Source organism: Metopolophium dirhodum, chromosome 5, assembly GCF_019925205.1.
Source record: "Metopolophium dirhodum isolate CAU chromosome 5, ASM1992520v1, whole genome shotgun sequence".
Classification (NCBI taxonomy): Eukaryota; Metazoa; Arthropoda; class Insecta; order Hemiptera; family Aphididae; genus Metopolophium; species Metopolophium dirhodum.
Window position 1 is genome coordinate 587,027 of NC_083564.1, and position 24,235 is coordinate 611,261.

The 24,235-nt window shown below is 29.4% G+C and overlaps 3 protein-coding genes across 5 annotated transcripts; 1 reads left to right on the forward strand and 2 right to left on the reverse strand.

The window, feature by feature from the left end:
- The first annotated feature begins 1,336 nt into the window (after positions 1-1,336).
- On the forward strand, positions 1,337-10,886 carry LOC132945211 (putative uncharacterized protein DDB_G0277255). Of its 3 annotated transcripts, XM_061014884.1 has the most exons (11): positions 3,856-3,935; positions 4,050-4,136; positions 4,215-4,301; positions 7,445-7,640; positions 7,731-7,901; positions 8,005-8,154; positions 8,272-8,547; positions 8,655-8,735; positions 9,083-9,327; positions 9,501-9,663; positions 10,697-10,886. In XM_061014884.1, exons 4-11 carry the CDS (start codon positions 7,445-7,447, stop codon positions 10,837-10,839), a joined length of 1,425 nt encoding a protein of 474 aa, XP_060870867.1. In that variant the 5' UTR covers positions 3,856-3,935; positions 4,050-4,136; positions 4,215-4,301; the 3' UTR covers positions 10,840-10,886. The 3 variants fall into 3 exon arrangements, with proteins under 3 accessions (XP_060870869.1, XP_060870867.1, XP_060870868.1); XM_061014886.1 differs by lacking the exons at positions 3,856-3,935; positions 4,050-4,136 and adding an exon at positions 1,337-1,365; XM_061014885.1 differs by lacking the exon at positions 3,856-3,935 and having other exon boundaries at positions 3,975-4,301.
- LOC132944696 (uncharacterized) lies at positions 2,046-2,942 on the reverse strand. Its single transcript, XM_061014176.1, has one exon. It carries the CDS (start codon positions 2,940-2,942, stop codon positions 2,046-2,048), a length of 897 nt encoding a protein of 298 aa, XP_060870159.1.
- Positions 10,887-16,898: 6,012 nt separating the features above from the next.
- LOC132945538 (uncharacterized) lies at positions 16,899-22,799 on the reverse strand. The gene is made up of 4 exons (XM_061015311.1): positions 22,515-22,799; positions 17,991-18,356; positions 17,349-17,417; positions 16,899-17,279 (listed from the first exon to the last, which is right to left on the reverse strand). Exons 1-4 carry the CDS (start codon positions 22,797-22,799, stop codon positions 17,130-17,132), a joined length of 870 nt encoding a protein of 289 aa, XP_060871294.1. The 3' UTR covers positions 16,899-17,129.
- Positions 22,800-24,235: the final 1,436 nt, after the last annotated feature.

Here is a 24,235-nt window from a genome sequence, read left to right on the forward strand (position 1 = left end):
TCCAAATAACACACGGACAATCATGAATCCCGAATCAAAAGTCGGATATTTTCCAAAGCGGTACCAATCGAACCGGGACGTCGAGCCCCATAAGATGGTATACTAAAAAAAACAAATACACTAAAACCCTGGGTCTATGAGGAGGGAACACGAAAACGGGGAGTTTTCGAACATTGGAAGCCGCAATAGAGGGGTGAACACTGCTCCTACGGTCTCGACACAAGACGACGCTTTTTATCAGCGACCTCCAAAATCCCAGAATCTCGAGTTTCAGAAACGTCGAACAATACCTAAAGGTTTTTCCAAAATATCTTTGAGGGGGAGGGGTCACAGGTACCCTGATAATGGGAGGACTTTTTGGAGGGTCTTTAAACGCAACGTTTGGTTAAAAAACGCGGCACCTAAATTAAAATCCGGCCGAGATATACTTAACTCAAAAACAGGGGGGGGGAGGGGAAAATTCTAGTATGTTATGCACTTGGCCACCCTCACCCATAAGCCTTTAACAAAATAGCTTAAAGACGGTTTGCAGCCGCGGAATCGAGGCAATTATTTTTCGTCGCTAACCTGGGCTAAATAGAAAAAGATTAATTTTAAGTACAAAAAAAAACCACAGTGAAAAAACTAATATAAGTATAATTAATAAGAATCATAACTCCTAATCCCTGATCCATAATTCGGATAACCTCGGTATTGGTGCCAATCGATTCGGGAGCACATCCCCGGAAGAAAAAAAGCCAATAGTACAGAAAACTCTGGCGGTATAGTGGAAAAACCAACGAAAAAACGTAAAAAACCCAATTTTCAACGAATTTTGTGCCTCCCCGATCCCGAGCCAATTGACCTACCGGTTATGTTAGGTTAGGTCTGGAATATTACATTATTAATATGTACGTATATTTGAAACAAAAAGTTTTATAATAATATCATAAATTATTGACTGTGTATAATATATTATATCTGTATATAATACAGCATACATGAAATTTGCTTTAAGCCTTCAAAAATAACAACATCGACGCAACTTCACAGTAATATTATGTGTATTGTGTATATAACAACTAACCAGGTATCTTATCATGATTCGCGGCTCATACCGTTTATAAATAGTTTATAGTAAACATTGGATTCTGAGATACCGGCAATAAAAATAATAGTCAGTACAAAAATAATATTATTTAATAATAAACCAGTGTTCCGTATGTCAACGATTACGAACAGTAATGTACTATTATCGATTATCATATTTTATCATAGTGAATTAGTGAGCGATTCGTCTACAACATCTATGAACAGCCTACATTCTACAAGCCGCCATTCACCGTTCGCCTTTCAGCAACTGAGCAGCGTGTGTAACGCCGTGTGGTACGCTTGTTTTTATTTTATTGTTTGCCGTTGACTCTTGACCGTTCGGTTTCTGTGTTTTTTTTTAAATTTTGTGCAATAAGAAGCAATCTAGGTAAGTTGGAACTTGGAAGTACTCAATATAAATCATAAATATTACGTTAAAATATTTTGTTGGAGGACTGTATAGGTACCTAATGGCTAATCCTTATAGTTTAATATTTTAACTTAAGTAGTTAAAGAATCTTAATACATGTCTATAATATCTATAGTCCGCGACATGAAATGTGGCCGATGACCGTCGCGAACCTAGCGGCCGTTTCGCCTAAGTGGTTCATAATCTAATTAAATAAATTGCCGCGTTTTTTTAAATTAACCATTTCAACGCGTAATCAACACGGTAACTCCTAAACTCCAAAACTCCTATACAAATGATTTTATATTTCAATTTTAATAGTGTTAACAAAGACGTTATACACCATAACCATTATTTATTATTATTTTATCATTATATTATCTATTTATAATTACTTTTTTTACACCATTATGAATTTTTAGATAGAAATCAGGACCGAAAGAGTTAAACATAATTTACTAAAATTACTATAATTAATTTTTTTATTCAAACCAAACAACAAAAAAAATTTAAAAAAAAATACAAATACAAAAAATTTTTAATTTAATATTATTTAAGACATATGTTATCCGTGGTTTTCTTCGTCAATATCTTCTTCATCATCACTCCAGTCACTGTCATCTGGTAATATTGTCATAATTATTGGTTCTATCATGGTGTCCCTCATTATTTCATTTTTGTTGTCCTCGTCCTGAATTTCTTCTGCATGACGAACGCATTTCGTCCAGTCGTCTATTGTTACTGCATCTAATGCCTCGTGTGTTAACCGCTCAATATCAACCATTTTAAAAGTATTGTTAAATTTCGCTACTTGGCCCTTAACTTGAGCCCAAATTAACTCAATTGGGTTATACTTACAGTGGTATGGTGGAAGACGGATTACCTCATGACCCATTTCAATTGCAATGTCATCCAGCTCATATTTTTTTTCACGTGGCAATAGGTTTTTAACTTTTTGCCGAAGTTCAGGTAATGTTTCCAATGGATGGAACTCAATATTTTTTTCATTTAACCATTGTTGTACTTCGGTTTTTCTCCAATTACTTTTCGGATATTTGTCTCTGAGGATTGAATGGTAAGGCGCATTGTCCATGACTATAACTGATGGCTCTTCTAGATTTTTAAGCAGTTGAATAAACCACTCTTTGAATACTTCACCATTCATCTGATTATGATAATCCGTGGTATTTCCGGTATTGCTTCGAAATACCAATTTTGACCCTTCTATAAACCCGTAGCGACTACATCCTGCATGGCATACAATAAGTCGGCCTCCTTTACCCGTCGGCACCTTCAGACCACCAGAATTATTTTCATTTTGCCAAATAAGGGTGCGTGAATGGTTTTGGTTTACCCACGTTTCATCGAGATAAACCACTGGACGATCGTCTTTATTTTTTCGCAGCGTACACATTTGTCGTAAAAATTTACACCGAAGTGCGACGATATCATTCCTCTCCATTAAAAACATACGACCATCGTTACATCTTTTGTAAGTAAATTTTAAATTTTTTAGGAGCCTTTGCATTGATCGAACGCACCCATTGTAATTTGTTTTTTTTTTTACGACATTTAATATTAATTGAGCCGTTGGGTACTCACCCCGGTCGTAAAACTCGTGGACAGTTCTCCTCACAACATCGGAATCGAAATCATCCAGCTCCGAAACAGTTTTTGCTCGTTTATACCCTTTACGTGGAGAAACAAATGTAGGTTCCGCACCTGGTGTTTCTGGATTAATATTATTTTTTCCTTCAGCACAAATCCGTCTTACAGTACGATAACCCACACCACAAGCTTCGGCAGTAACAACTTGCGCATTTTTAAAAAAATCAGCAGTTAAATCTGACTTCTTTGATAATTGTTTTAAAAATAAATACACACTATGAATAATTTTTTTACTCTGACTGTGAGTATCTGAATCGGAAAACGACATTTTTAAATGGATTAACACGGTAACGCAGGAGAAAAAACAGTGTAAAAAAATAGTTGTTTACGAGCGCACAGTACACAACATACAAAAAGATAAAACACGAGTGCCATAAAACGTGTTTGTATTATGTGCATTACTGTATCCCCTACCACAGCACATTCTGCAGCTGCCCTCCAGGCATTCCAGAAGATCAGCTAAGGGTGCACAAAAAAAACCAGTCTACTATAATGTATGGAATACACATTGCGCGCAGATGCATGGCACTGCGACCGCCGTGCGCCGGGCAGGAGGTGGTATAGGTTGAGAACCAATGGCTAACAGGTAGGGAAGCCGCAACGGGTCGCGGTACAAATCGGCCACTTTTCGTGTCGCGGACTATAGTATCTACATACACTTTGTACACTAGCACACGTCCTAGCTGGCTAGTCCGCCCTGACTTAAAAATAATATAGTTTATGTTTGAAAATCGTCCCGAATTATTATAAAAAATAGATTCTATTCTGTGGTTCTATCATGAATTCGGTGAGATTTAAAAAAAAACACATGAACGAACTCTAATAATGTTTTCTGAGATATAACACATACACCTCGTAGTTGAATACATTTAAATTAATTCTAATACATCTTTTTCCATAGGCATCTGTAGTAACTATCTACATATTGATAAACATTTTCACTGATTCTGTTAAAAAAATGGGTACCTATAAAGTATAAACTCTCAATGTAATTCAATATAATTTATTACAGGTCAAATAAGTAGGTACTACTAATAATTTTAATTTTTTTGTGATTTTTTGTTAGATTTATGTCAGCTTATCAATTTCATTAGCGCCCAGCAGTATCTATAAATCAGAGCTTTGTTGCATGCCTTTTGTATTTTAGTATATCGTAAGTATTAAGTATACAATACATTTATTATAATAGGTAGCTATTTTATTATTATTAATTATTATTATTATTATAAATTTGAATACTATAGTTAATTGTTTATACAGTAAAATATACTATTTTTGATACAAATGTATACATAAATAGATATTATAGACTATCTAATATAATATAATACTAATACTCAACAATAAAGTTGACCGAAAAATTAATCAATTTAGTAATATATTATTATCTACCTATAGGTATAATATTTAAATGTTTAATCATGTTTTCATAAAAAAACGAACAAGAGTATAAGTATTATCATCAACTTTCCTAGTAAAATTATATTTTGGTTCAAATTTATATTTTATAATTTAAAAACAAAAAAAAGATACATATACATCAGACAATTAAAATTAAACTTACTTATTATTATAAGTAAGTATTTATTTATAATGTATTTTCATTTATTACTTTGATTTAATTAAACTAAAAATGTTCATTATATATTTATTTCCCTGTATTGCAGGGTACATATTTTTTTTAATTTATTTGTACATTTATTATGTCTTAAATACGTATATAGACCCAAATTAAAGATACCTAGGTATTTACAGTTAACGATTTTGTAATTTATTTTAGCAGTTATTGTATATATTATTAATATTTAGTAAACATTTAATCTAGTTAGTTGACAATAAATATAAACTTTCAATTCTATTTAGTATTTATTACTAGTATAATAACCTCCTTTATAAGTTTTTGTATGACAATTTAAAATAATTACTGTTTATTGTACAATTTTATTAAGAGTGGATAATAGGTATTAATTTTATACGTGTATATTATATTATTAAATAGACATTTTCCCCCTTTTTAATATTAATTTTCTACTTCAATAACTTTTTTTAGTAAATATGATAAAAAGTCAACGGACCAAAAGGCGTAAAATCAGGAATGAGCTTATGCCATTCAACAATAACCCATCTGAAAATGATCCACGTATAAATTCGATCACCACTGAAGACGAGTTAACAACCAGAGAACTTTTACCATGTCAATCTATTCAAAATAACAATATATTAGTTTTAAGACCAGAAGTTGAGCCCGAGATTGAGTCAGTAAGGTTATCAAATGATCTGCCTATGCCTACTTCTACTACATTGCCTGAAATTGTTGAAGAATCAGATAACATTAAGGATTTTATTGCATCTTGGGCTATTCAATATAAAATTCCACATAATGCGCTTAATGGCCTTTTATCTGGCTTAAAAAAACATGAATGTTTCCAAAGTCTCCCACTTGATGCAAGAACTGTTTTATGTACACCAAGACAAATATCCAAAACTATCAAAACTATGAATCCTGGGATTTATCACCATTTTGGTTTAGCCTCGGGTATTAAAAAATATGCACCAGAAAACTTATTAGAGTTGAAAATCGCTGTTGGAATCGATGGTTTGCCCTTGAGTAAAAGTAGTGGAAATCAGTTTTGGCCAATATTGGCCTATATTATTACACAATGTTCAACCAAAAAAGTTTTTCCGATAGGAATTTACTATGGCCAAAGTAAACCAGAAGACAGCAATGAATTTCTTTCTGAATTTGTCACAGAAGCTGAAGATTTGATAACAAATGGAATTAGAATAAATAATGTTATTAAAAAAATATCTATAAGTTTCATTTGTTGTGATTCTCCAGCTAAAGCATTTGTTTTACGTGTTAAAACCCATTCAGGATTTCATTCATGTACCCGTTGTTTCATTGATGGTGATTATCAAAAAAACAGAGTTTGTTTTCCATACTCTAACAGGAAATTTCCCTTAAGGGATCATAGTTCAGTTATAAATATGGTGGATGAAGATTATCATACATCAGAATTACCTTCAGTTTTAACAAAATTAAATGATTTTGATTTAGTAAAATCATTACCACTTGATTATATGCATTTAGTCTGTTTGGGAATAACAAAAAAGTTATTGTTGCTTTGGAAATCTGGGCCTTTAAAAACACGTTTACCCTCTAAAGATATTAAAAGTTTGTCAAAATCATTATTGGCATTAAATACTGATATTTCATCTGATTTTGTTAGAAAGAGTAGAAGTCTCCTTGAAGTTGGACGCTGGAAAGCTGTTGAGCTACGATTTTTTTTACTTTATTCAGGGCCAGTTGTTTTAAAATCTATATTAAATAATGAGTGTTATTCTCATTTTATGTCATTAAATATTGCGATGATCATACTTCTTAGCCCAAATCACAAATCATTAGTGGATTATGCAAGACATCTACTAGATTACTTTGTAAAACAATTTCAACATTTATATGGAGAACACCTTGTATCACATAATGTCCACGGTTTATTACATCTATGTGATGATTATGATCAATTCGGACCACTTGACCAATGCAGTGCATTTGTTTTTGAAAATCATATGAAAGAACTAAAATCTTTTATAAGAAAACATGAAAAGCCACTGGAACAGATTATAAATAGATATTCTGAAATAAACTCGATTAATTTAAATACTTTCAAAAGAACACAATTATATTATGAAAAACCTATTCTTAAAAGACCTCACACAAATGGTCCTTTAATAGATAATATCGTCGGAGTTCAATATAACAGTTTATTATTCAGAAATGTTCATATTTCTATTAAAAAACAAAAAGATTCGGATTGTTTTATTTTAACAAACAGTGGAGAAGTAGTTAAATGTGTTAATTTTATAGAAATGAATAACAATATTTTAATAATTGGAAAACAATATAATAATGCATCACCTTTTTTCATTGAACCAATAAATTCCATTAAACTTGATATTTATTATGTAAACAATTTATCAGAAACATTAAATTGTTGGAACATCACAGACATAAAAAGAAAAATTATGATTTTCAATCATGATAAACTAATGATTGGAATGCCAATAATACATACAGGACAATAAATTACCTCTAGGTATATGATAATTTAATACATTTTGTTTAGAAGATACCATATCGGTTTACTTATATATGTTTAATAATTTTACTATCATGATTTAATTATAGATAAATATGGTGGTTTTAATATACAATATTAAAATCAAAAATAGATACATTTAACTTTTATTTAATTTTGTTATATTTTTTTAAAATTAAATATTTTTAATTAACAGATGGGTAGATGGGAAGTTGTCTATTTTCTTAAAGATAATAGTATTGAAGCAGTGCCTGATACATGGGTCAAAAAAGATCTTTGTGCTTGGCCGAAATCATCAAAAAATATAAAAAAGTTAATTAAAAACCGATACAAGCCAAATAAAACAGATTTTTTTTATTATCCAGCACGTATCTTGGGAACAAAAAACTATGGTACCTATTCTTTTAATTATTATTGCATATATTATTGTTATATATAGTATCATATTATTTGTATACATACTTATGATTGTTTTTTTATAGCAACATTAGCTGAAGCACAAGCCAAACTCTCAAGAGCAACTACAAATTCGGACTTGTCTACTACAACAGAAGATGAGGAAAAAAAAAAAAAAAAGAAAACATTTAATTCATCTGCAGGATTAGTTGACATGCATTTTCCACCACCTATGTATAAAGATTATTGCTCTAAAGGTTAGTTTTTAAATTAGGTACTATTAAAGTTTTGTTTTGTAATAATAATGTCAGTGTTTTAAGTATAATATATAAATACAAATTTAATGTTTAATTCCTATAGTAACAAAATCAAAACACGATGTTGAATCTATATTCAATGTTGACAATCGTGAATCACTGAGTGATAATAATGATGATAATATTGCTGATGATAATGATGATTCAGATTGTGATCCAACGTGGGGAAATGCAAGCATCATAAGCAATAAAGGTATACTATATAGTATTTAAATGTTATAATTATAACCAATTAAATTAAAATTAAATGCATTATTAATTCTATTTTAACTTAAATTACATTTTTTTTTTTTTGTCACATTTATATTAGGTAGTGATGATTCAAATTCAGAAGAAAATATTTTGATCCAATCTTCATCAAATGCTGTATTTTCACCAAACACCCAAGTTTGGAAGGTCAATCATTTAAATAGATATGAACAAACTGAAATAGCACCAAATTTTCAAGGAGTACACAAATCACCTGGAAAATGGAATATATCAAGTACTAACAACCAAACTGAAGATGCAGAAGCATTGAAACATGTAACAAAAACTTTGGTTTTGGATGCAAATAATAAAAACCTTAGTAAAAATGTGAATGATGGTAAATAATACATAAATCAAACGAAATCTTCTAAAAATAATTAATTAATATTATAAATCAACATTTGAAGCACCTTAATATTTTATTATATTTTTAATTAATTTCAGGAGATAGCGTTACAACAAAATCTGCAGATAATTTGCATTCAAGTATTAATTTTGATGGTGGTATGTTCATGTCTTCTCACGGTAATGTAAAATTAAATTCATTAATTACTGAATTATTTACTAATAATAATTATGATACTCATTAAAAATATTTTAATACCTAGCTATATGTTTAAATTAAACTACATATACTTAAAAATAAAAAATAAATCAAGATTAGTATGATACCGATGTTTATTAATAGGAATTAACTGGTAGTAACTGGAGGACTGTGAATAATTTTTTTCAATATGCTTATATATTTATATAATATAATAAACAGTCTATTTAAATTAAATACCTATGTCAAGAAAATAATATCTATTATAACTATAATAATTTGAAACCAATCATTTTATATTATTTATATTTGTTTTGTATATTTGTAGATTTTCAAAAGTTTACATTCACATCATTAACTCACTTAAAATATGACATGAGTGCTATGATGCATATTATTAAGGATACTAACGAAAAGGTGCAAGCACTAATGGCACAATCAAACAATAATTTTATATCCACAATTTCCCCAAAACAAAATTCAATTGATATGAACATATTCCCATTAACTAGTGATGATGGACTTATGGCAGAAGAAAAAAAATTAGATGATACTCATTATAGAAATGAATTGGTAATAATGAAAAAAAATAAAATGTATTTTTTTGTGTTGATTATTTTTAACTTACACTTCTATTGTGATATTGATACAATATAAGACATAAGTATATGTTTTTATAATATCCATAATAATATAATATATATTAACATATATTGAATTTTTAATATTTTATTTATTTATTTTAGATTTGTAAATTATCATTGTTGGTTGACAATAATAATTTAAACAATAGTGTGAGAAGAATTATTTCACGCTTGTGTGATGATACATTACTTCTAAGTTATTCGCTAACTGGTTTCAAACATAATAAGCCATTTGGAAGTCTTAAAATATACCAGGTTATTATTGGTAAGTACTCATCTGTATAACAAATGTTTATATATTTTAGTTTTTATAACTCTTATGATATCTATATGATGACCACCATTTTTACCAGCACATATAAGTTAAAACACTACATTCTTTTAAAATAAAATTAATACATTTTAATATGTTCAATACAGTAAACCATTTTGTTTTTTATTTATATAGGCCATACAATATAATATATAATTAGATTAGATTCAGAGCAATGAACAATAATATGTGTTTTAATTATTTTTGATATTTTTTCGTAAGCCTTTAAAGTTGCATTTATTATTATTACATTTTATATACTCAAAAACATTTCCAAATGTTATGTTTTCGGCAAAAATTAATTTAACTTACCATAATACTAATAATATACTAAAACTAAACTAAACTAACTTTAATAGCAATATAAACGTATGATAAAATATACTTATTAGTTATACTATAGTAATATTGGCTGACAAACCATATTCTCCCAATGTCGTTTTTTGTATGCATTGATATATCTTACTCAATGGTGAGGTACAAACACTCGACATCTATACTATACAGCAGAACAATTACCTACCTACTTTTTAGTATTATTGTATATTGATATTTTATATTAATAATAATATATATTTATTTAAAGGTAATTTTCATGGTTCCTCTATTTTAGTTTAACATTCTTGCCCACGTGGTTGTATATTTTGTTTTAAATCATTGTTTCTCTTACATCTATACATTTATTTTATTATATTTTGTATCATTTATTATAGCTTTTAAATATTCTTAGTGTATGCGCTTAAATAACCTATCATAAACTATTCTTTCTGAATAAATATTAGCTAGCAACTCTCATAGTTTATAATTATTTAATTACACCTATATAGTGTAATATATACAATAGCTACCAGACAAAAAAATCTTTACTTATATATAACCTTCAATGTGTTTGTCAATAATATTTCACCTGCTGATCATAAACAGCTATTGTTGCAATTTTACTTTATTTCTTTATATTTTTAATAAATCATTTAATTTGTTTTAGATGCTGTGAGATTAAATTTGCAATATGCTAAAGTACCTGATAAAAAAATTGATGTTCCACTTCGGGTCTGGTTGGATCATGCAAAATTCAGAATTAAGGAGAAAAATGAAAAAAAGAACAAAGATATTAAATTGATAAATTAAATAATTGTATTAATACAATTATTATAAAAAGTTATTATAATAATAAAGAGATCTTAAATAAATAGTTTGTTTTACATATTATCCTTTTTATTCCTAACTTTAATATAGGTGGAGGTAACTTTCGAGCTCTCTCAATTTAAAAGTGTGGAAGTTGTCATAATATTAATTTATAATAATATTTTACTAGTTTAAAAATGAAAAGTTATTTAGAATATTAACATAATATTCTAAAAGTAAATGTGACTGAAAATATTATAATACCTAATTTAAGAATATGTAGAAATATTGATTTAAGAATCTTTTAAAATAATGTTTACAGAATCTTTTGAATTAATGTTTTAAGAATCTTTTAAAATAATGTTAACAGAATCTTTCGACAAAATATTAGAAGATAGTTACTTTTGTGGCCAAATAATTTTGTTAGAAGATTATAGGAACTTTGAATAATTATGTGGAAATGACAATAAAACTTTCTCACAAGGTGATCATTTGACTAAAAACATTACTAGAAAGTTTTACTAATATTGGATTGCTGTCTGGGTGAGAAAACATTGAACTTTAACATAAACAACTTTCCGAAAACTCATTACCCAATACGTAAATACATTTGGGTTATTATATTATAATAATTATTATTATCCAGAAAATAATAATAATAAAGCTTGACAATTTTACCAATATGTTATTTACTCATGGTCATTTTATTGCAGATTTTGTAATATATTAATATACTTTTTGATTTGTATTTACACATTTTGTTTTGTGTTTGACACCCCGACACCCATCAAACCTGGTACCTCCACCCGCGTAAGGGCGCTACATTTTTATTAGGCCGGAGCGTCAAATTTCTAATAGCCGGCACTGGCGGCACTGACTATATACGCCCGTGGTTCTCAACCAACGTGTCACGACACATTAGCGTGTGTTGTAAATTACCATCATGCGTATCGTCAAAAAAATTACCAAAGTGTTCAAAGTTAGGTTATAAATAATATACTCTTATATACCTACTTAAATGAACGTATAGAATGAACATAACAAAACGAACATACTTGGGTGTTAAAACTCAAATAAAATGAAAATATACTACGCAATATAAAATAATATTAGGTAACCACTAACCATACATTCCTTAACGATTTCATCATCATTTAAAAAACAACACATCTCCACAATTTAACATTAACATAACGAGACGTACGTACACTAAAAAAATGTTCATATCTGGAAGTAAAGAAATAATAAAGATAAAAGAACATTACGCAACACCAATACAAAAAACAGCATAAAATATTTACACGCACGGTACGACATTTGGTCCAACAACCAAATATCAGTGCCAAAACTATGCGCAACAAGAAAAATACGATAGCTCCTCACATACAAAATACTTTTCTCGTACCAATATTACCAAAAAACAACGACAATGTGCAAAATACGATATAAAATGTACGCATATGCGCACTGTACGACATTCGGTTAAATAACCAGATATCAATGCCAAAAATTTGCGCAGAAGGAACAATACAAGAGTACGGTTCTTGTACAATTTCCCATACCCTTCGTAATTTGCCGCCTTACTCCGCACTTCCGTGACTTTCCTACCCTCTCCTTCGTTATTTTATCTCACTACAGGAACATAAATATATGATATTATCATGGCATTACGACGTAATGGTAAATACCGAAGACAATATAAAACAATTGTGATGTTCGTCTCATTCTGAACTTACAATTAGGTTTCTGACTTATGAGTGTTGCTATTTCAAAAATCTTTCAGTTATTTTGAGTGTGTCGCTTACATATAAAATTGTTATGGATCTAAATTAAGACGTCGTCGTCGTCGTCGTCAAAAAAAAAGGTTGATAAGCACTGATATACGCTATCCGACATAATATTAATAATAATTACACTACTGTACAAACGCCGCAGTTGTTTGCTTATAGGTAAAATAATACCAAGTTCATAATTATGGCTCAGCCGGCGAAAAGTTGTGCGATATTGTTGAGTATTAATATTCCATCGAACTTTAAGCAATAAACAAAACTTATTAATTGACTTTTAAATTGTTTCCATTCGCATTTTATTTATGTTGCGAACGGCGGCTCGTATCCGCGCATCGCCTTATTAAACACTCAAAAGTTTTCAACGGTTGTGTTCGTTTTGATTTATATATTGATAGTATATACTATATAACGAACGCGAGTTAACCCGGACCCAGCGTTCAACATTTACTATAAAACATCCACGGCTATTATAGTCGTGTACCACAATTTATGTTCAATACACTTACTATACTTAATATGGTTGTATGCAGTGGCGTATTCAAAGCAGAGTCCTTATTTTTAATGGTAATTTGTATTCCAAGAAAAAAATATGTTCACGGATGGGTATTTTAAGACAAGATTTCATCATTAATGCATTCGATTTCATACATTTATTTGATAAGCAGACAACATACGAGTTTGTAGTTGTAGTTGGGTTTCAAATGTTTTGACGACGAGTAATAAAATATTACATCCTTTAATAGTTAATATAATTAAGTGAACATCATAAATGTTTATAATATTATTATTGAAAATTAATGTTAGAAAATCCAAAATTTATCACGCCTATAAATAGCTCAAAAAGAGTCTAAATATTTTTTAAATTATAACATGTATAAAAATTGTCATTACCAATATTTGGTGAAAATGTAAAGTATTTAAGGTTATTCGTTACTTAATTTATGAATTAAAACAAAATAAAAAAATCAATTTTGTCAAAAACTACTTTTGTATACAATTTGCCGTTATTTCATATTTTTTTTCCAAATGATTATGAAAAGAACTAGGAATTTTGTACTTCTGACCTCTAGTGAAAGTACTAACTTGATTTCATTTCCTACCAGTAGTTAAAAATCGAAGAATATTTACTACTATATAAAAAATGATCTTCAGACACAAAAAAAAAACACTCATCATTTTAAAATGTCATTAGATAAAAAACATCGTTATATGTGTGCATATATTATAATATTATCACGAAGATCACGCAACGACGTCGCCTAAATTAGCTCGGCAGGCGTCCTAGACCTCAATTCCGGCATAACCCAAATTTTTGTGCAGATCTATTCTTTGCAGGTGAGAGCGAAAAGACAACCACTGTTTAATTTTGATTTAAAATTAATAATTATTTATTTTCCCAATTACAGTTTCCCACAAAAACCAATAACCATTAAATCAAAAATGGGGGCTGAAAAGGTATCCATGAACAATCGTTGTCGTCGGACAAATCCAATCTGTCAAGACCGTCGGCAAGGCCATACCAGCCTTCAGTCAACAGATGGTGATTTCACAGTATAAAAACTGACTTTTATCAACAAACTTTAGATAACGTACAACTATTGTTTATGACTTATAAATGTTAGAAGACGTATTTGTATTTTAACGGTAAGACTAATTTATTTTTGGTATTTTTATCGATTTTAATTACACCGGCCCAGTAGTTCACTAGTTTAAAGTATTTTTTACTATGAATTATTAAGTGGATTATTATTTTGAAAATGTTGATGTACCTAATTTAAAATTAGTTTTAGTAGTCTCTCTTATTATTAAAATATTTGTTTTAAGGATAATATTCCTTATTGAATCACCCTGTATTTACAACCGATTCACTGATAGGATTAGACAATCGTTTATGAGTCGAATCACCAATAAATCATTGTTTGAAAATAACAATTTGAATCAAAGTGATTCGTCCGGAAATCCATCGGAACCCTATTATAGGAACAACGGCTGCCGACGTACGCAACACTATATGCAGCGGCCGTACTACTGTCCTCAGTGTTGGACGATAAAATACTTGATTTTCCCGCGCTGATGATTGTGATGGTGTGTGTGTGTGTGTGTGTGTGTGTGTGTGTGTGTGTGTGTGTGTGTGTGTGTGTGTGTGTGTGTGTGTGTGTGTGTGTGTGTGTGTGTGTGTGTGTGTGTGTGTGTGTGTGTGTGTGTGTGTGTGTGTGTGTGTGTGTGTGTGTGTGTGTGTGTGTGTGTGTGTGTGTGTGTGTGTGTGTGTTATGTTCGGAATTATATTCCCGACCAGCCGGTGAGAAAGAGAGCAACCACCTGTCCACATCTACGCGTTATAGGGATGCACGCGTATGGCTGAACATGGACCGAAAGAGACTAGATACAGACAGACAGACTGCAGACAGACGAAGGGTATATATTATAGTATAAATTATTATTGTTACATACGCGTTGTTGTAATCCTCTAGTGCATTATAAATTATAATACACGTGGTACATATTACACCATAATATTATGTAATAATATTCAGTGTATAGGTTTTGCCGGGGGTTTACGCGGACTAATATTTTATCGTTTGTGAATATGTGGCGCGTGTGTGCAGCGAAACGCCACACGGGCGTACAATCGCGTAATAATATTCCTCAGCCGCCAAAATCGAGTAAATCGTTTATAATATACGAGCAAGTTCACACCCCCATTTCAACATGGATGTCATTATGTTTTCACTACTGGTAAACATCGTTAATTTCAACACGAATTTTTATGAACGATTTCGCGTAAAGGAGCCTATAAAAACACATTTAGAATTTTCTCCTTAGAGTAGGTGTGAAAATGCGAAAGCTTACGAGTTTGTCGAGAGCGAAGCTACGACAACGAAAGATTTCGTTGAAGCAGTGAGGAATGGCTTCGACGACGAGATTATAATAAACCAACGAAATTGATGGAAAATAATATGATGTCGAGAGTCATCGTATCTGTAGGCAGGACATAATTACGGACGAGTAGACGAGTAGGATACTGTACTCATTACGAATTCTATTGTATATTAAGCAGCTATCCACAAAAACATATCCATGATTCAACGTTTTTCCGTGAGTCGGAGAAAATACGCACAATATATTATATTTTATCATATATCACATCATTTATTTTTCCTTTAATAATTAGGCGATATAATACTCAAATTCTGATTTTTAGCATTTTTAAATACTACCCTAACCTCATTATTGATTTCGTTTATGTTGATTTTCTAATAAATATAAACTTAATTAATCACAATTGCATTTAATATATTGTAATATTTTAGAATATTATTTGTATTATTTATTTATTTTTTATTATTAGCTTAGTTTAGTTAGTTACCTACTTAAGAACTCGATGATAAATATAACAACAGGTGTGGTTCACCTCAAAAAAACTTTATACATTTTCGGAACCCAAAATTAATGTTATAAACCATCCCTGCAATAAGCTACAAAAATAAATAAATAATTGAAAATGTTGATATCACATACTATACATACCATTCCTGGCGCACCTTATTTTATCATCAATAAAAGATCACAAAGAAAACAATGTGTAAAAAGATCACAAAATTCAAATGCAATAATCATTAAAATATTTTTCACAAAATTGAAATTTATTAATAATTAAAATATTTTTTACACTCGCATAATAATAATATATTATTATTAATATATTCGTGAATTGTATTAATAATTAAAATATTTTTCACAAAATTGAATTGCAAAATGTTTTGAAAATTATTTGAAATTTATGAATCATTATCATTTTTTTAATAGAATTGTTCTATTGAAAAAATCCATGTAAATATTATTATATTTACAATCTAAATTATTTTGATTTCTAATTAATGAATTGAGATGTTTTACAAAATCATTTCTATCTATATTTATTTTAAAATGTCCCCAAGATAATATAAGATAATGGTATCAATACCATTTTCCTAAATAAATCTTTTATCATCATATCACTTAATACTTTTTTATTTTGTTCTACAGTAAAAATATCATGTTTCTTAGTTTTAAATAAATTTTGTTTAACATATTTTGGTTTTTTAGTTAATAAACAATTTTTAAAATCATTAAAACATAGTTTATTTTCCACTACTTGATGATAACGATAACAACAGGATGTGGTTCACCTCAAAAAAGCTATATACATTTTCGGAACCTAAAATTAAGGTTATAAACCACCCCTGCCATAAACTACATAGATAAATAAAAAATTTAAAATGTTGATACCACATATTATAATATAATTATTTTCAAAACTCTACGAAATTTTCAAAATATTTAAACTATATATAATTAACAATTTACTATATAATTATAAGATCCATCAATAAGTCGGTGAGCTAAAAACAATAATACATTATGATAATATAAAATAACAATAATTATCAATGAAACATGATCGTAGTTCGAGTGTCTTACGTTAAACAAATATCACGGGATGCCAATTAATATCTCTGTTTATTATTTATTCAATCTGAACAGAATTTGAATTACTAAATAACCAATTGCACTGTTTGTTAGGATAAGTAGTTGTCTTATATTGATATAAAATATTCCATACAACTGAAAATGGAAGTGCTCGTGCAATCTTCGTAGTAAAAAAAACTTGATCTAAATAGAATTAAAAATAATTTAAATTTGAAATGAATCAAATGTAGTAGTATAGTTATATATTTATACCTGACGTTTAATCCTAGGGTTTCTTTCGATTACGGATCGTTGATGTAATACAAGACTCATCCGATTTATCTGAAAATTCAAAAATTAAGTTTTAAATATTTTGAATATACTCAATAAACACAATGTTGACTATTTAAATCCCTACAAATAGATAATCACTTCATTTTCTTGATTATGTTTATACAAGATAAACATTAATGGACAATGGTTGGGGGCTACATAAAGTTGCCCCCCCCCCCCCCAACAACAATACTAAAACGGAAATTACGAGGCAACGATTGATTCGCAAATTATTACGTGAAGTTGGCACCAAAAATATTAAAATAACTGCCACAGCTAAAGTCGAAGTTCGCTAATTCTAAAAATTGATTTGCAAATGAATTCAAGTATGGTATTTGCAAAATATTTGTGTAGGTTTGAAATTGATCGAAAAAAGTTGAGGAGGTAACTTCACTGATATCATTATAATATAGATTGTGTCTTAGAAATTTTAATTATTGGTATCTACAGGAAAAAAATGAAATTTTAGTTTGTTTTTTATTACTGGCGTTGCTAAGTATTGATAGGAGATATAAAATAATTAATTAAAAAAGATCTTTGACTTTACTTAAATATTAACTATAATAAATAATATATAAATACCTCGTTTTCCGTGGCTTGACCAGTCATGTATAATGTCAGAATATTAAATGCTCTCACTAATAATCTTATGACTGGCAATACAGAAAACTGGTTTCTAGGAAATAATATATGGCTGTATATTACATTAATTATATCGGAAACGTTTGCTGCAATAAATATTATGACCGGTAAACCATATATTGATTTGTTGACATCGTTCAAGCATTCTAAAACTTCCAAATACATATCTCTGAATGTACTTAAGCACGACCTTATTTCAGGAATTTGTTCATTTATCTTGTACACTATCCACTGTGTGTATAATATTAGTAGTATATATTCATAAAATACTACTAATTGACAAGTATTCATAACCGTCACAATAATCTGAAAATAAGTGATATACAGACGTCACAACTGCTTATATTGTATCCATGTACAAATACAATATAAAACACTATTTTAATATTAGGTTAAGTTAGGAATGAATTGATATACAATTATCAAACAAGAATATCTGTAATCTGTTATTCCTCCACCGATAATGTATTTAAATTTATGTTTCAAAATGGGGTAACTGTTTTTTATAGCTTTGTACAGAAAATTAGCCAGGTTTTGTTGTACACGTGTAACATGGGAACAACCAAAGTGGGTATGACGTACTCTTAAAAGATGGACGGTAGTGAATTACAGAATGTCCAATGAATGTGCTGTAAAATGTAAACTACATATAATACAAATATTATACTCAAGTTTTTTAAAATTAATAGTGTGTGGGGACAACATGGTTTGAGCAGCGGTGCAATTTGACGGCGTAAATTGTCGTCAGGTAACCCTGGCAATGTACGGGCACTAGCCGTGCGATGAGAGTGGACTGTGTAAAAATGTAAAAGGTGGGAACGGAAAAAATATATAGGAATGTGAGAACCTTACAAAACAATAATAATTAAATAAAGAAATAATTATAACACCAAATTTTGATTGTAAAAAAAATATATGCTATTAATTGAAATTATGTAAATAATAATAATAATGACAACAAAATAGTGCTTATGGTGTAGTGTTAGTCGTAGTGATAATAAATAAACATATATCGCTAATCAGGTGAACAAAAAACTATTGATAATAGGTACAAATTATATAATACGGCGGCGATGACGATATTACATAATCGTGCGAACATTTATTCGATAACGGACGTCGAACATAAATATTATAATATTATCACCTAACCTTTATGCAGTGGCGTTAAACTACTTTTTAGTAGATGGTGCGAACCCAAATTTTAAACACCCACCCATCGATGTCTACCTAGACACCCACAAAAATATTATTTCCAATTAGGTTCAAAGTCAACAATATTATTTTATACATAAATCGATACATCTATGATCTATATATATAATACATGTATATGTATATCGTATAGGTATATAATTAATTATTACATTTTAAGTTTCAACCATTAAATGCTTAGTACTAAACTGTATTTACAAATACATCGACCACTTCATCATTATCTATGTGCACATCGGACTCGCATGATTTTATTAATAATGACTCAAGACGATCTTGTTTCATAGTGCTCCTTAACCGGTTTTTGATCATTTTTAATTTAGAAAAAGTTCTTTCAGTGCCCAGACAGCAATTTTTTGTTTAATAATATTATTATAACATTATACTAACGAATAATATTAGTATAACGTTATTAGGTTAGGTAATAATACTATTATAATATTATCATTACAAAATGTTGTCTGGGTGGTTACACTACATACTGGTAATGTACAAGCAAATAAGCAATACGAAGGGCCATAAATAACGTAGGGAATACACAATAGTCAATACGACATACGTTTGTAGTTGATAACAAGGAATCAGCAGTAATTCATATTTCCCACCTATTTATAAACATGTATGGTGAACGGTCGTACAGAATTTATTGGTTTATTGGTTTATATTATTATCAAAATAAAATTGTCATCATCCGTTATCGAAAACACGGTACGTTAGCACATTGGGCAAGCCGCAAGGGCAATAGCACGTTTATCAGAGGCGTATTCACGATTTTGGCACCCCTTTTTTTTCTCAGTTTCCTATTACTCGTTGTCACAAAAAACTTTTAAGACCCCACTACTTCAATAACAAAATCAAAACCAAAACCGGTAAAAATTGGATAGCGGTATTATAATAAAAAACCAAAGACGTAAATATAATTTAAAAAACGATATTTTTGTGAAAATCTTTGTATCTTGACATTTTGGAAAGTTTATTTTACACAAATGGCGATACGTGAACGCTCGATCCAGTTTTTCAAAGTAATTAATAAACTAAGAATGAACGTATATAGTCCAGACCTTGAAACCAATTTTAGAAACTTGTATAAACCGTTTAAAAACTAAAACCAAAAAAAATTGAAAACTTCCAAATCAGTATACAAAATCGAAACCAAAACCGAAATTTCCTAATACCAGTATTGAAAAATTGAAACTAAAATCGAAAAAAATAAAAACATGTATGCAAAGTCGAAACCGAAATCGAAATTTTTTCAATCAGTTTCAAGCCCTGTAAAATGTGATAACTTAAAATGTATATTTTTCCCTTATTGCATTTATGCCTCAACTAATTTAGAGAACACTTTTATTTCACCATTACCACTCCATTTATTCCTAATAAAAAATCAACCTTTATAATCAAATAAAACAAATTATAATTTTAAATTTTAGCCTTTTTTTTCTAAATTTTACCTATCTGCGTATGACAATATAATAAAATACATTACATATATTGATATATATTATATATGTATAGAAATATGTTTAGAAATGTAAAAGATATTAATGTAAGACTTATCATTAATATAATTTCTCAACAAATCCAATAAAATAAAAATTTTTTTTTTTGTTATAACCTTTAGCGACGTCACCCCTTTGAGGAATCCGAATTTGGCACCCCGAAGCAATAGCCCCCCATCGCCGCCCTACTCCCTTAAATACGCCACTGACGTTTATATAAATAAAATATAAATAGTTTTAATTTGTATACATTAGTACATTACACGGTTTGTGAACTAATTTTATCTACTATAATCATAGTCTTCTATTTATTTGCATAGTATATATTATTATTTTAATCTATGCCATTTGTTTCAACTTTCTACAATTACTTGGCCATCAATTATCAAAGTATTAACAAGTTCATATTAAGTAGGCACCTACTACCTAATACCTACTGGCTACTAAGTGTAATAAACTAAGAATGAACGTAAATAGTCCAGGCCTTGAAACAGATTTTAGAAACTTGTATAAACCGTTTAAAAACTTTCAAGTCAACCTTTATAATCAAAGAAAACAAATTATAATTTTAGATTTTAGCCTTTTTTTTTCTAAATTGTACCTATCTACGTATGACAATATAATAAAATATATTGATATATATTATTAAATATAAATATGTTTAGAAATGTAAGAGATATTATAAGAAAGATACAGGTTATCACTTGTATAAATATCACTAATATAATTTCTCAACAAATCCAATATAACAAAAAAATAAAAAATTTTTTTTTTTGATATAACCTTTAGCGACGTCACCCCTTTGAGGACTCCGAATTTGGCTTCCTGGGGAAATAGCCCCCCCCGTCGCCACCCTACTCCCCTAAATACGCCACTGATGTTTATATAAATAAAATATATTTTAATTTGCATACATTAGTACATTACACGATTTGTGAAGTTGTTGTAATTACTAATTTTATCTACTATAATCATAGTCTTCTATTTATTTGCATAGTATATATTATTATTTTAATCTATGCTATTTGTTTCTAATTTCTACAATTACTTGGCCATCAATTATCACAGTATTAACAAGTTCATATTAAGTAGGCCCCTACTACCTAATACCTACTGGCTACTAAGTGTCAGTTTATCAAAACTTTTTGGACCCAGACACCCAGTGGTCAGTACCCACCCACCAATTGTAGGTGGTGCAAATTCACCACCTCAAGTACGTGTTCGGCGCCACTGGGCCCTTTATGCTGTGACTCGGGCTGGTATGATGGCAATCGGCTGGAACTTTGGCTGGTAAAATGGTGACTGGACCACGATGAGGCCAAAGAACGGTACACTACAATAGGTAACACACTATTTTGTCGGGTTTGGTGCACGAGTTTCGCCGGTGGAGCACGTTCGACCGGATTGTATCAATTGTCGTCGTCACGAGAGTAAATACGACGACACGAACGGCTCGCAAAATCGGACCAGACTAAATGTCGCGGGGGACTCGGCCGTATAATGCACGGCGAGCGCGCGGGACAGCGATAGTTGCGGCAACGAGACTTTGACTCCTGCTCGGGCAAAAACCACGTATTCCAGCCATGATAGCTTATCGGGTACCAACAAATAGTTTTAACATGCATTAGATAAATGAGTAGACTAGGATACCCAGAAAGGCACAACAGTTAAATTATCTATATTAACTGTTAATAAATAAAATTAATAGTTAGTTATAAACTTATAAGATATTTGTAGATAATAATGTTACCATATCTTGTGTTTTAAAATTTTCGACAATATTTAGCACTCTGACGGTTTGAGTTATAACTCCCATGACATTTCCAATAAATCCAATAATGTAAATCCAATAAATTTTTATATTTATCGGACCGACCACATTCAAGTGTATCAATTTTTCGTGAATTGTTTCAAGTTTTGTCAATACAATGGATAGTTGACTATCAAAAAGTATGCGCCAGATATGAGATACAAATTTTCCAATGTAAATTAATTCAAAACAACTGATCATTATTATAGACGTTAGTTCAGACATTTCTGGATTAATTTTCTTGGCCTATAAAATAAAGTATCATCTGTACAATTTACAATTATTACATCATATTATTATATATATATTTATTATTTGTATTTCTTCTTCGATAAAGAAAATGGGTCCACTTAACATGTTCATTAGAAGTTAGTTCTTACAACTTAAGAATTTATAAAGTGTACTCGAAAATAATATATATTAATAATATTATAGTGACATTAAAGTGATAGTATAGTTCCGCGTCATGAATTTTCAATTTATCACTTATGTTTTATCATAACTATCAAAAAATAAATTCTAAAAAAGTTTTTACCTACCCATAGGTTGGCCTTGTACATGTTATACAAACCAGCATAAATTAATAAATATCGCCACACGTAAAACAACACTGAAGTCTTAAAATTGCCCTGGTTGAATTTTATACTGCCAAAACCACAAATCAAAAAACCTTTGTTAAATTTATTAAATACTGATCTTACATTCATTATAACATTTATTTACAAATTTTGTGAAAAAAAAAATGATAATTTAGTTAGTTTCTTAGGATTTATAGAGTGTGGCCTTAATTTATGTTAACTGAATTATAGTGATTGTTTTAAGCTTTTAATGCATCAACATTTGAGTACAATGAATTAAAAATTATTACTACGAAAAATGGTTGAAGTCAAAAACAAATATAATTTAGTTAAATGTATGCTTAATACTTAATTTATATATTATTCAATGCAATTTGTATTCTATAGTTCTGATATTTGATTATATTTGGTGAAGGTTGAACCTAAATCAACATGTAGACTTAAGTGTTATTTATAATTTATCGGTAGACACGTGAAACTATTTACTCATTAATACATTTCTAATTTCTATGTTAAATTGATAATTAAAAAATGTAATGAGATGGCAATAATATTAAACCTTAAGTCAAACTGTTTAGGTTTATGAGAGTATTTTATAATAATTAAGAAAGTAATAGTGTATAACTAAATCTAAACTCACCAAATTATTTAACCTCTTATTCCAATCCCTTATTCAACCATGAAACAAATACACCAAATCACATCCCTACCATAAATATTTTTTTTTAAAACATATGAAACTACAACACAACAAAATGATACAATGGAATCTCAACGAGTTCTACAAAAACATCAACGAAATCAAATTAATCATCAATCTTCACCGGAACCACTCACCTTATAAGAGACAAATTTGAAGTCGGACGACCTATTTAAATAATTACGATCTCTTAAAAATACCTTATCAACTGCCTTAGAGCTTTTTTTTTTTATTATTATATATAATAAGATTTTCATAGCCTATGTAGACTATCTATATCTACATATTTTACAGAATCACAATTTTTTTCTTGACAATTTTAACATGCTACTAATTAAATAATAATAACACTAGTAGTGATACCTATACCTAATTAAGGTTGG